We start from the raw sequence: 13,033 nt of genomic DNA, 5'->3' as shown, positions 1-13,033 counted from the left end.
GTTTTTTAGTATATTTGAGCTGATGGATCCATGATATGTCCATTTTGCAAGCCTGTGAGAAAAAAAATCGCCGTACGAAAGCCATACGGATGACACACGGATAAATTTGTGTGTAAAAATCGCATCCTCGCATTGAATACGGAAGTGTTTTGGGACAATTACTGCGTATTACGGCCGTAAAAAAAGGACTGTATTTACTTACGCCTAGTGTGACGCCGGCCTAATTCATGACGAGTCGTGGCGTTCCTTACCCCAGAATTCTTACTCCAGAGACTGCTATAAGATCTCTGCGTAGTACTGAGGCGCAGACTGCTCGGCAGACACTCCAAAGTAATGAAAATACTCATTGTGCCCAATCCATCATTGCTTTTGTGCCTTTTTTGTGTTTATTTTGTTTTTTTCCATATTTATCATTTTATTTCTGCCTTTTTTTAAAGTTAGTACTTGCCGTATTCTCCTGTTTTATTTTGTTATTGTGGGTGGAATTTGAAGTTTCTTGATGTTTTTGCCTGATTCAGCATTTGCGACTTTTCCAAGAGTCTCAAAACTTTTGCTCAACTCTTCTCCAGACTCCCCCTTAGGCCGGCGTCACACTTGTGGGTGCAATGCGAAGAACTCGCACGAGTCTCTCACCTCAATATCCGCCACTGCCGCTGGCACACGGGAGTGGAGCGTTCAGCTGCATAGAAATACATGACCCGAGTGCCGGCGTCAGTGCCGGGTATTGATGTGCGTTTCTCGCATTGCACTCGCAAGTGTGACCCTGGCCTTAGTGTTTGGCCCCAAAATTTTGTGACATTTCTGCAACTGATTGCACGAAAACGTTGCATGAAAATTTTAGACAAAACTAAAGAACATTTTTGTCCTTGAACAGTGTGCTCCCTTTCGATGAATTTGGCAAACGAAATGTCACAAAACGAAAATGACTCGAAAAACTGCAAGTGATGAATCAGAGCCTTAATTTTGATGTTACTATTTTTGCGACTTTCACTTTTTCAGATCGACTGAAGAATATTTGTGACAAAGTTTCCAACTTTTTTAAAAGTCACAAAAAGGGTGACGAAAACATCTAGAAACCCTCAGGCCTGGACAAACATAAAAGGGAAACACATGAAAAGTGACTTTAGAAAAGACGCAAATGGAAAGATGAGTAAAGGCTACGTTCACATTTGCGTTGTTGGGCGCAGCGTCGGCGACGCAACGAACCAACAACAACGCAAATACACAATGCAGCGTTTTGTGACGCATGCGTTGTCATAAGACCCTACAGATCAAGAATTTCGGCGCAGGGAAAACGCTACAAGTGGCGTCCTCTGCGCCCTGTCTTGTGCGTCTATATGACGCAATGCGTCGTAAAACGCAGTACAACGCATACCGGCGCATGTCCATGCCCCCCATGTTAAAGATAGGGGCGCACGACGCATGCGCCAGTATGCGTCGACGACGCTGCGCCCAGCAACGCAAATGTGAACGTAGCCTAAAGATACAGACAAAAAATAAAACACCCATAATATGACAGTCGCAACAATAATCCTGACTCGGCCATTCCCATCATAGTGGCACAGTGTGAAGGCTATGGGGAAGCGCCCGTCACCGTCACTCCGCACCTTCATTCACCGCCTGACAGGAGCGCGGCGGGCGGATCAGGGTCTCCTCCCCTGTTGCTATTTTTTGGAAAGTGAGACCCTCCCCCTGAAGGAGCAGCGAACCAGAAGCGGGCAGTGTGCGGGAGGAGGGAGCGCAGGTGCGAGGTGAGCAGACGGCAGATGACAGCAGGCATATCGGGGACGTGAAGCCTCCGCTGCTGCTTATATAGAGCGGGCGGAATAATACGCGGACTGTGGTGATGAAGAAGTAGGGCGCTGCGGGCTCAGCACACACCGGAGAGCGCACACGTCCTGCGGGGTCTCGGGATCACTGCGCGGTCCTCGCATCTAGCGCGCCCGGCTCTACTCAGGGAGATGTCGGCAGTGAGCGGCACGGAGCCCAGCCCTGCTGCAGCCACGGGCAGGGTGTTCTTTCAGACCCCGCTGGCTGCACCCGGAGCCCGGGAAGACTCCCCGCAGATGTCGGCTCAGCAGCACAAGCAGCAGCAGCAAAGGAGGCAGCAGCAGGGCAAAGTGACTGTGAAATACGACAGGAAGGAGCTGAGGAAGCGGCTGGTGCTGGAGGAGTGGATAGTGGAGCAGCTCAGCGAGCTCTATGGCTGCGAGGTACTGTCTCCTCACATTCTATATACAGCGGCTCGTGACGTCACTGCTTATAATGCAGGCTATGGTTCCCTGGTATCAGCCAGCACTGGTTGTGGGGGGCAGGGAGGCGAGGTCAGCAGGATGTGTGCCCCATGCCAGCCTCAGTCCCTATAGACCTACACCTGGATACAGAGGTGCCTGATAGCAGCAGCTCTCTGCCAGGTGATACATGGGGGCTACTATGGAGTGCCCCTCTTAAGTGCGTATAGCTTTGCAGACGATTCACTGCTTTATCCGATATGTGTGTATATGTATATATATATATATATATATATATATATATATATATATATATATATATATATACTCTATCTTGGTGTGGGTATGTGCGGTATATGGGGCAGTGCCCTTGGCTGGTCCAGGAATGCCCAGTGCCTGGGTCACCTTCACTTAATGCCATTACATGTACTGTCTGGATCCGGCTATTGTGTCTGGCTCTCTGAGCCTCCATCAGATCAGAAGGGTTTACTCCTGTAATGTGACACATCTGTAACACTGTTATTATTAAATGTATAATATTTCCCAAACTGATTAAGAAGTGACAATGAGGAGCCAAGTACATGTAGCGGGCATGGTAATATGGCTTGTAGGCCCCCTTATTCCTGGACAGATACCAGGAGCCGGGTACACTGATTGCCCTTTCTCTTCACTGGTGTCTGAATTTCTTGTCCACTGAAGTTCTTCATCACCAGTGGTCTCTTAGGAAAGGTTTTACAGCCTCACAGAATCCATGGTGGGTTTTTTTTTTCCATTTCTGGAGAATACAGATCGGATGTAAATCTGTTTAGACCTTTTAAATGGTTTTTAAATCCTTCACCACCTAGATCTGTTGGTCCCCAAAAGCATCTGAAATTCATGGATCCCCTTTTCTGTTGAAGTGGTGAACCGCGCTGAAGCACTTCACATCAAGTCCTTGACCCTTAAATTTCAGTGAGGGCCTGTAATACTTCACTAATCTACAGGGGCGATGAGGTTCCCCTAGCCGATTTCCCCTACCACTACGAGCTAATAGTGGGGGTTCTCTAGGTAATTTTGTATTTCCACTGTTGGACTGTATAATATCTACGGTATTTGGTGCAGGCAAGCTCCATAATGCTTTCCTTCAGTGTGACTAATGTGCAATAATCTAAAGCAGAGGTCCCCAACCGCCGGTCCGCGGACCAGGACCGGGCCATTGAGGTTTTTCAGCCGGTCCGCGGCGCCGCTGACAGCTAGCTTCGCGGCCCTGCGCCTGGTCAGAGCACGCTCTGTGACAGCTCGCAGCTCCCGGCAGAGAACATTATGCAGGACGGGGCGGGGCGTCAGGCGGGTCTTAGTGACGCAGCTTTCCTGCGCAGCATGGTGTGTTCCTGATGGGGTGGGGCGGCAGGTTCTCCTCACTGACACGCCCAGTGGCGTATCTAGGGGGGGGGGCAGCCGGCAGGGAGGGGCGCAGTCGGGCCGCCTCATTCGGCGGTCCGCAGTGTCTCCCCCGGCGGCTGCAAGCTGACAGCCGGCACAGAGAAGCTGCAGAGCGCCGGCTCACAACGTGTGCAGAGGTGGAGGGGAGCCCCTGCAGGGTGGCTGCGACGGGCAGGGAGAAATCCCCGCAGCTCCGCTGCCCAGCAATCTGTCTTCCTGTTTCCTCTCACACAGACGCGCCGCTGGATGACGTCATCATTCAGCGGCCGGCTGTGTCAGAGGAAGGCAATGAGATGCTGTGGTAGAGTGCGAGGAGAGGTGAGAGGGGTGTGAGAATGTGTGTGTGAGAATGTGTGTGTGTGTGTGAGAATGTGTGTGTGTGTGAGTGTGTGAATCACATTCTCATTATAAATGTCATAATTACATAAGTATGCACTAAGCTCCACCCCTCCATAACCCCACCCTCATATGACCAGAGCCCCACCCCCACCCCACCGGGCCATGGAAAACTGGTCTTGCTTAAAGCCGGTCCCTGGTGCAAAAAAGGTTGGGGACCTCTGATCTAAAGGATGCAGCCTTAATAAAATGCATTAACAACCTCAAGGCCTCATTCAGAAGTCTGTTTTTCCACATTCTACCCATGATTTTCACAGATTAGTCTATAGAACTGTTTTTATTTATTTATTTTTCATCATGCATGAACAAACAGATGTCTGAGTGAGGAATAAAGACCGGGCAGGAGAATACCGTACAAAATATTGTGTGCACACCAAGCACATTGGGTTTGTTAGACCAATACAAAAAACCCTGCATAGAACATATTCTGAAACCCCCAAAGTATGTACTGCCAGCCCGATTCATTATTCAATTTGCCTCTGTTCTTGGAGTATGTGCATACCTTGCAGATTCTCTGCGGATCCGAAGCGGTTTTTGCAGTGCAGAAATGCTGCAGATCCGCAATTGATCTACAGTACAATGTAAATCAATGAGAAAAAAATCCTGTGCACACTTTGCGGAAAATACGCTGCGGAAACGCTGCGGTTTAAAAGAAGTAGCATGTTACTTCTCTTTTGTGAATCTGCAGCGTTTTTGTACCCATTCCATTATAGAAAACCGCAGGGGTAAAAAACGCAGCAAATCCGCAAGAAAACTGCAGCAAAAACGCTGCAGAACCGCACAAAAAACGCGACAAATCCGCAGGTGCGTTTTCTGCCAGTAGAGGCAGAATCCGCACCAGAAATGCCTAATCCGCAACGTGTGCACATAGCCTTAGTCCTTTGCACCTTTTTCTGTTTGCGTCATATTCCCCATTCCATTTACTTTTTTAATTTTTTTTTTTTTTTTTATTTGCTTTTGCAAATTAATTTTAGTGTTTGCCTGATTCATCACTTGAAAGTCACAAAATTTGGTGGCAATGCCCTCTGTCCACATCCCAGTTCTTGGGGTGGTTTTATGTACACTGGAAACATCGGTGGAAATTTTATTCCTTTTTTTTTTTTGCACTAAAGTTGCTAATCCAGTTAAATAAATGAGTAATTTGTATCTTGTACAACGTTCATGAACTACTTGCACAGTTTTAATGGATTTGCTGAAAGTCAGTGACGATCATAAGACAAAGTCAAATGATTACTCGGACTCATGGCGTTTACTTGTCACATAAGAAAAGAAAAACTTGACACACACAGGACGTAAATGCGGTGAAATTTAATGAGGTAACAGTACATACAATAGTAGACGTTTCGGTCAATTTTTTGACCTTCATCAATGTACCTCTTACTATTATTTAAAGCCTCAGGGTCATATATGGGAGAATACCCAAAAATATAGGCCAGGAATGTCGTAGTGACACCAGGTCAGAAGATGTGAACGACGTGGGATGGACGCAGTATCCACTGCTTGTCCGGTGCGCACCGGACAAAAACAAGACATTTGTGCCAGAAATCCGCATGCGTTTTTTTTTTTCGTGTTTCTTTTCATGCGTTTTTGACACGTTTTTTGTGCGTTTTTTTTTTTAACCAAATGCATAGAATAGCAGGAAAAACGCAGAAAACCCGCAAAATTAATGAACATGCTGCTTTTTTTTTTTTACCGCGATGCGTTTTTTCGCGGGAAAAAAAACGCATCATGTGCACAAAACATGTAGAATGCATTCTAAATGATCGGATGCATAATGTATGCGTTTTTAATGAGTTTTTAGAGCGGTTTTATTGCAAAAAACACGAAAAAAAACCTGAACGTGTGCGCACAGCCTAAAAGAGCTACCTTGTCAGATTACAGCATTACTGCTTGCACCAGAAGGTTTTTTTGGTTACAAACGTCTGAGGGGAGGGGGGGTGTGACGGGTTCCCTTTAATGTAAATGATGACACAAAATTTGATATCTGCAGCATACTCGTTCTTGTTCAGATTTCCAAATTGGCTCCTTGCTCTCATTTTCATGCAGATTTTCTTCCTGCAACTTGTGTATGGGGTTACTTAAAATTCCTCCATGTAATGTCTATAATTCTTTAACAAATCTGTATAACATTTAGGCCTCAGATATCAGTTATAGACAGCATGTTCTTATCCAGAGTTAAGTGTTCATATTTGTAGATGGCAGGAGTGCTGATCACTTGAATCCATACGGGGCACGTTGGGGGTCCCTCTCCGGCTGTACCTCTCCCTCTTCCTCCCTCATGTGGTAAGTCCATCTTTAATAACCGCTGTTATGCCATATACTATTTATGACTTTACTTCTATGCTAGGCATATATTGCTTGGGTACCCAGTGCATTGGTTTTACATGGGCTGCCTCACCCATTACACACTGTGCAGGGACTGTGCTTTGCTCTTTCCCTCTTGGGTTACTATTTATTACTAGTGAGGGGAATTGGGGTGGTAGTTTTCCTTCTGTTATTTATTGGAATAGCAATACAACTACGCATTACTGATAATTTATTTTTAATGTTTGTACTAATAAAGATATTGTTTATATATAATTCTATTGCATGCTCCTTGTTCTCCTTTTTCTACATGCAATTTATGGAGCGGATATAATTTGTCTGGGGGCCCATTATTTTTATGTGCCTCTACCCAGACTGTCGATATAATTTTGGGATTCTGTTTATCACCAGTTTTTTCATGTACAAGAAAATCAGACCTAGTTTTATGAGTGATTTTCATCAGTTACATGTGTTACAAAAAAAAATAAAAAAAATCTCCCAATTGGGTAGTGGAGCCAGCTGTCAGTCAGCATGACACCAGTAGTCATGACTTGTCAACAGGAAGAGAAACTGCTGGCAGTAGCGGTCAATGACCGCTGCCGGGTATGTGCACACGTAGAATGGTCCACTGCAGATTTGATATCCACTGCAGATTTGATAAATCTGCAGGGCAAAAACACTGCGTTTTTGCTGCAGATTTCACTGCGGTTTTACAACTGCAGTTTTCTATAGGAACAGCTGTAAAACCACTGCGGAATCCGCAGAAAGAAGTGACATGCTGCGGAATGTAAACCGCTGCGTTTCCGCGCGTTTTTTTTCCGCAGCATGTGCACAGCGTTTTTCGTTTCCCATAGGTTTACATTGTAATGTAAACTCATGGGAAACTGCTGCGGACTCGCAGCTGTGGAAACGCTGCGGATCCGCAGCGTTTTCTACATCGTGTGCACATACCCTCAATGATTCAGACGTACGCTCTATACATTGTTAATGTGGTAAATGACTGTTCTAGCTGCAAACGTCTGGTTTGTAATGCAATATCTTCATAGGTGTATAGAGTCCCATTTCCAACAAGCAATCACTGCAGTGTTCTTATGGTACTTTGTGTTTTGTTAACTGTGTAAGAAGGCTAATGGATGGTTAGAATACCCTTGAAAACCCTTGTGGAAGTAGGTTAGCACAGCTCCAAACAGTTTGGCTGATTAGAGAACCTATAAACCTGACCTTCCTTTAAGGTAGTTGAGAATCTGGAGCATTACATTTGTTGGTTCCATTAAAGGGCCACTGTCACCCCCTCCAGCCGTTATAAACTAAAAGAACCACATTGTGCAGCAGTAATGCTGCATTCTAACAAGGTGGCTCTTTTAGTTTTGTGTTCAGGTATTACTAAAATGAAACTTTGCAAAAATACCTCTCTTTGTCCACGGAGGCGGGTCTTCAATACCCAGCTTGAACGGTACTCTGCTGTCACTCACATCTTCAGGGGCTTTCGGCGCCGCCCCCTCCGCTGTTTTCTCTTCAAATCCGGCGCCTGCGCTGTGTAAATCTTTGTGGGGCAGGCGCAGTAAGCTCTGGCGGTCTGACGTCCCAGCCAGGCTTGGAGACTGCGCCTGTGCTGGCAGTGCGGCCACCCACCTCGGTAATCCCTGCCCCGCACTGTTATGCATTATGCACAGTGCGGGGCTAGGATTCCTGGGCATGCGCACTGCGTGTCACACTCACCCAGGTCCCCCGCCTTACAGCCTCTGTCTATTCAGCTGATTGTGCCTCCTCCTCCTCCTCATCGCAATCACCGGGACAATCAGCTGAATAGACAGAGGCTGTAAGGCGGGGGACCTGGGTGACAGTTTGACACACGCAGTGCGCATGCCCAGGAATCCTAGCCCCGCACTGTGCATAATGCATAACACAGTGCGGGGCAGGGATTACCGAGGTGGGTGGCCGCACTGCCAGCACAGGCGCAGTCTCCAAGCCTGGCTGGGACATCAGACCGCCAGAGCTTACTGCGCCTGCCCCACAAAGATTTACACAGCGCAGGCGCCGGATTTGAAGAGAAAACAGCGTGGAGGGGGCGGCGCTGAAAGCCCCTGAAGATGTGAGTGACAGCACAGTACCGTTCAAGCTAGGGATAGAGGACCCGCCTCCGTGGACAAAGAGGGGTATTTTTGCAAAGTTTCAAAGCGCTTTATTTTAGTAATACCTGAACACAAAACTAAAAGAGCCACCTTGTTAGAATGCAGCATTACTGCTGCACAAGGTGGCTCTTTTAGTCTATAACGGCTGGAGGGGGGTGACAGTGGCCCCTTAAACTCTCAAAATGGCCAGAAAAAAAGAACTTTCATGTGAAATTTGACAGTCATTTCTTGTTCTTTAGAAATGAAGGCTATTCCATGCGAGAAATTGCCAAGAAACTGGAGATTTCCTACAATGGTGTGTACTACTACTTCAGAGAAGAGCACAAACAGGCTCTAACCAGAGTAGAAAAAGAAGTGGGAGGCCCAACTTCACAACTGAGCAACAAGACAAGTAGATTAGAGTTTGTAGTTTGAGAAATCGACGCCTCACAGGTCCTCAACTTTCAGCTTCATTAAATATTAGTACATGCAAAACGTAAATGCCCGTGTCAACGTCTACAGTGAAGAAGCGACTCCGGGATGCTGGCCATCAGGGCAGAGTGGCAAAGAAAAAGCCATATCTGAGACTGGCTAATAAAAGGAAAAGATTAATAAGGGCAAAAGAACAGACATTGGACAGAGGAAGATTGTAAAAAAAGTGTTATGGACAGACGAATCCAAGTTTGAGGTGTTTGGATCACACAAAAGAACATTTCCAGGTCACCACCTGACAGTACACTGGAGGACGTCCATCATAGGACAGGAAACATGAGAGGTTAAAAGGGACCTTCCCCCTACCACCCTTCAGTGTCTTTCCTGTCCCATTATGGATAGGAACGGACGAGAGGTCTGACCGTTCTGTGCAGGAGGTGCGGATCAGGGGGGCTTTGCTTCACCCTTCCCACCATGAGTTACCCGCTGGCTGACACCCACCCGAGGGTCCCTCTGCCTACCAGTGTAGCGCTGCTCCTTATTTGAGGGTCGCTTCCCCCTGCCGGGGGCTCTCGACCCTTCCGTCGCGCCCCCTGGTGCATGCGATCCCTGCGGCTGCCTCTGATGGCGGCATCTCCATGCAGCTGCTGGGGGAGGCCAAACCACGCTGCACCACGCTCAGTTTCCGGCCACACGTCACTTCCGGTTTGCGGCCGAGTGGGGCGGCGGCATCTCTTCAGCTACAGGAAGTTCCGGAGTGGTCGGATGGCGCGAGAGCGCTGCACCAGACAAGCAGAATAAGAGGTATGTGCTGTGAGCATTAGGCGATCTCCAAGAGAAAATGGAGGACGCAGCCAGATCGGAGGGGCAGGAGAGCATAGCGCCAGTGAGTGAGGCGGGAGCCCTGTATTATATGGTACCTAAATAATTATGTCCACCATACTAGCAAGTGCTATGTATTTCTTATAGGCTACCTCCTTACCTGAAAAATCCTTAAAGAAGCCCAGCAGAAATAAGTGCCCTATCTGTCCGGCTAAGATGGATACCTGGCAGAAACCCCTGTGTGAAGCATGCACCTGCAGGATCATAGGAGAGGAGCAGGCTTCTCTTATGACAAATGAGGGCCATTATAAGAGAGGAGGTTCAAGCCTCCGTATCAGGCCTAGTACTCCCTCAGGCTTCGCTTCCAGAAAAATCTAGGAAAAGGCCAAGGGAAGAGTGTTCCTCGGGAGACTTATCTCCTTCCGTGTCATATCTAGACGAGAAGGAAGAAAGTAGAGCGCCTCCGGAGAAAGGGAGAAGATATTTATTTCCCGCTGCAGGCACGGGAGAACTATTAGAGGCGATACGACATACTATGCAGATTGAGGAGCCTGAGCCATCTCGTTCGGTTCAGGATGAGCTGTTTGGAGGGTTACGCTCTCTGACCTCTAAGGTTTTTCCGGTAAACTCCCATATCCGATCCATGATTCTGGAGGAATGGGAGGAAGCGGAGAAAAGACTGATTATCCCTAAGGACTTCAGACTCTGCTTGCCGTTTGATCCAGACGAGGTTAAAGAATGGGTGGACATTCCTAAAATAGACATTCCATTAGCTAAAGTGTCTAAAAGGACTGCAATTCCTTTTGAGGACTCTTCCAACCTAAAAGAGCCCATGGATAGAAAGGCAGACGGCCTTTTAAAAAGGGCCTGGGACAGTTCATCAGCAATTATTGGAGCAAATATAGCAGCGACATCTGTTGCTCACCCCATGCACCTATGGTTTAAAAGATCTCCAGGATCAGTTAACAGCCAAGACTCCTAGGGAAACTATTCTGAAATCCCTACTTCTGTTAAAATTGGCAACCACCTTTTTGACCGATTCATCCGCAGAATCTGTTACGTTCGCAGCTAGGGGTCAATCCCTATCTAATGCAGCCCGAAGAGCTATCTGGCTGAAAAACTAGTAGGGAGATATGCATTCCAAGAATAAGCTGCGTTCGATACCCTTTTCCTGGGGCAGGGTCTTCAGACCGGTCCTCGATGATATCTTGGAGAAAGCCTCAGATGTAAAGAAAGGGTTCCCTGAAGAAAAGACTAAAAAATTCCAGCCCTTTCGTAGACCCCGCTATATTCAGAAATCAGATTACAGGGGTAAAGGGAAACTGGGTAGATGGAGTTATCAAAAAGGTGGGGGAAAAGCAGGCTTAAAAGCAAATTGAGCTACTCTGTTTCGGGATCTAGCTACCGGAGAAAATGATGCCATCAGAGTGGGGGGTAGTCTAGCTGAATTCCTAGAAGGATGGCGGGAAGTAATGGCAAGTCCTTGGGCCTTACAGGTTGTGTCCCAGGGATACAAAATAGAGTTTCTCTCCCTCCCCGAAAGATTCCTAGTTTCCAGCTCCCATCTAAAATCGGCATCCCCCATGTGGTCAGATATAAAGGACCTCCTAGGAATGGCGGCAATTGTTCCGGTACCCCCTCAGGAAGAGTAGAGGTCATTACTTGAATCTCTTCTCAATAATAAAACCGTCTGGAGAGACGAGAACAATGATAAATCTAAAACACCTAAACAAATGGGTGACATACAAAAGATTCATAATGGACTCAATTCGGTCAACCATCCCTCTGTTAGGAAATGGTATGGTAATGTGTACTCTAGATCTAAAGAGTGCATATTACCATGTACCTATTCATCTAAGTCACCAAAAGTTGCTAAGGTTTGCGGTAAATATGGAAGGCAAAATCTACCATTTTCAATTTCACTGTCTCTCCTTCTGCCTGGCATCAACTCCCAGAGTTTTTACAAAACTTATGGTACAGGTGGTCGCCTATCTGAGAAATCAGGATATAATGGTAATTCCTTATATAGACTACTTTTTAATAGCAGCAGACTCCGTAAACCAGCTCAGGATCAACTGTCAATCCCTCATTTCCACACTAGAGGGTCTAGGGTGGATCATAAATTGGAAGAAATCGGATCTGATACCCAAGTCCAGAATAAAGTTCCTAGGAGTCGTGCTAGATTCGGAGACAAGAATGTCCTACCTACCAGAAGACAGGCTAAAGGGCATAATAGAAAGTTCTCCACTTTTCCCAAGGCCAGAATTCTATCAGAGATGCAATGAAAATCTTAGGATTAATGACAGCCTGCATCCCTTGTGTAAACTGGAGCCACTTTCATTCTCGGCAGCTTCAGCAAGGAGTTCTGACGAGCTGGAACAGGAAACTGAACTCCCTAAATCAGAAGCTGAATCTCTCTCTTCAGCTCAAAAGATCTTTGAGATGGTGGACTCTTCCCAGGAACCTTCAAGTTGGGGTACCATGGCTTCAATCCCCGAGTGTCTCAGTCACAACAGACGCAAGTCAACAAGGTTGGGGAGGTCATGTTCAAGGAAGATATTTCCAAAGTCGTTGGGAAAGGAAGGACAGCAAGAAATCATCAAACTACAGGGATCTACACGCAGTTTGGAAAGTCCTAACGGCCGCGCAGAACCTACTGAGAAACAAACACATAAAAGTCTTTTCGGACAATTCGACGACTGTAGCCTTCCTTCGACATCAAGGGGACTCAAGACATATGGCATTGCAAGGTCTGGCGGAACAGATCTTCAGATGGGCGGAAAAGTCGGTACTGTCAGTTTCGTCGGTGCATTTAGAAGGGTCCAAGAACCAGTTCGCTGATTTCCTCAGCAGGAAAATTGTCTCCTATAGAGTGGGAACTGAACAGCGAGGTCTTCAAAAATCTTTGTCACCGTTGGGGGAAGCCGGATGTGGATCTGTTTGCAGCCAAACGAAATGCAAAGGTCAAAACATTTTACTCCCTGAATCTCTGGGAAAGTCCAGCAGCGATCAATGCTTTATCACACCCCTGGAACAACGTTCTTCTGTATGCTTTTCCTCCTCTGGCAATGATCCCATGAACACTCAGGAAAATTTGCGAGGACAAGACCATGGTCATTCTCATAGCTCCTCACTGGCCGAAACGGAGTTGGGTTTCCCTTGCTAAGAAGCCTGTCAGTAGAGGAACCCCTCCTGTTACCAGAAAGAGAGGATCTTCTTCGGCAGGGTCCAGTTCTACTCCAGAATCCAGGAGCTCTTCGTTTGGCGGCCTGGATCCTGAACGGCAGGTCTTTAAAAGCAAAGGGCCTTTCAGAC

The 13,033-nt window shown here is 47.0% G+C and overlaps 1 protein-coding gene across 1 annotated transcript in view; it reads left to right on the top strand.

The window, feature by feature from the left end:
- The first annotated feature begins 1,555 nt into the window (after positions 1-1,555).
- The window catches only part of PPP1R14C (protein phosphatase 1 regulatory inhibitor subunit 14C), a 111,891-nt gene continuing 100,413 nt past the window's right edge, over positions 1,556-13,033 (top strand). Inside the window, exon 1 of the mRNA XM_069769148.1 lies at positions 1,556-2,213. Within this exon, the coding sequence (XP_069625249.1) occupies positions 1,962-2,213 (252 nt within the window). The 5' untranslated portion in view covers positions 1,556-1,961. The remainder of the gene's footprint in view (positions 2,214-13,033) is intronic.

The sequence above is a fragment of the Ranitomeya imitator genome, chromosome 5 (genome assembly GCF_032444005.1).
Source record: "Ranitomeya imitator isolate aRanImi1 chromosome 5, aRanImi1.pri, whole genome shotgun sequence".
NCBI lineage: Eukaryota > Metazoa > Chordata > Amphibia > Anura > Dendrobatidae > Ranitomeya > Ranitomeya imitator.
This window is presented reverse-complemented; position numbering and strand designations above follow the sequence as displayed.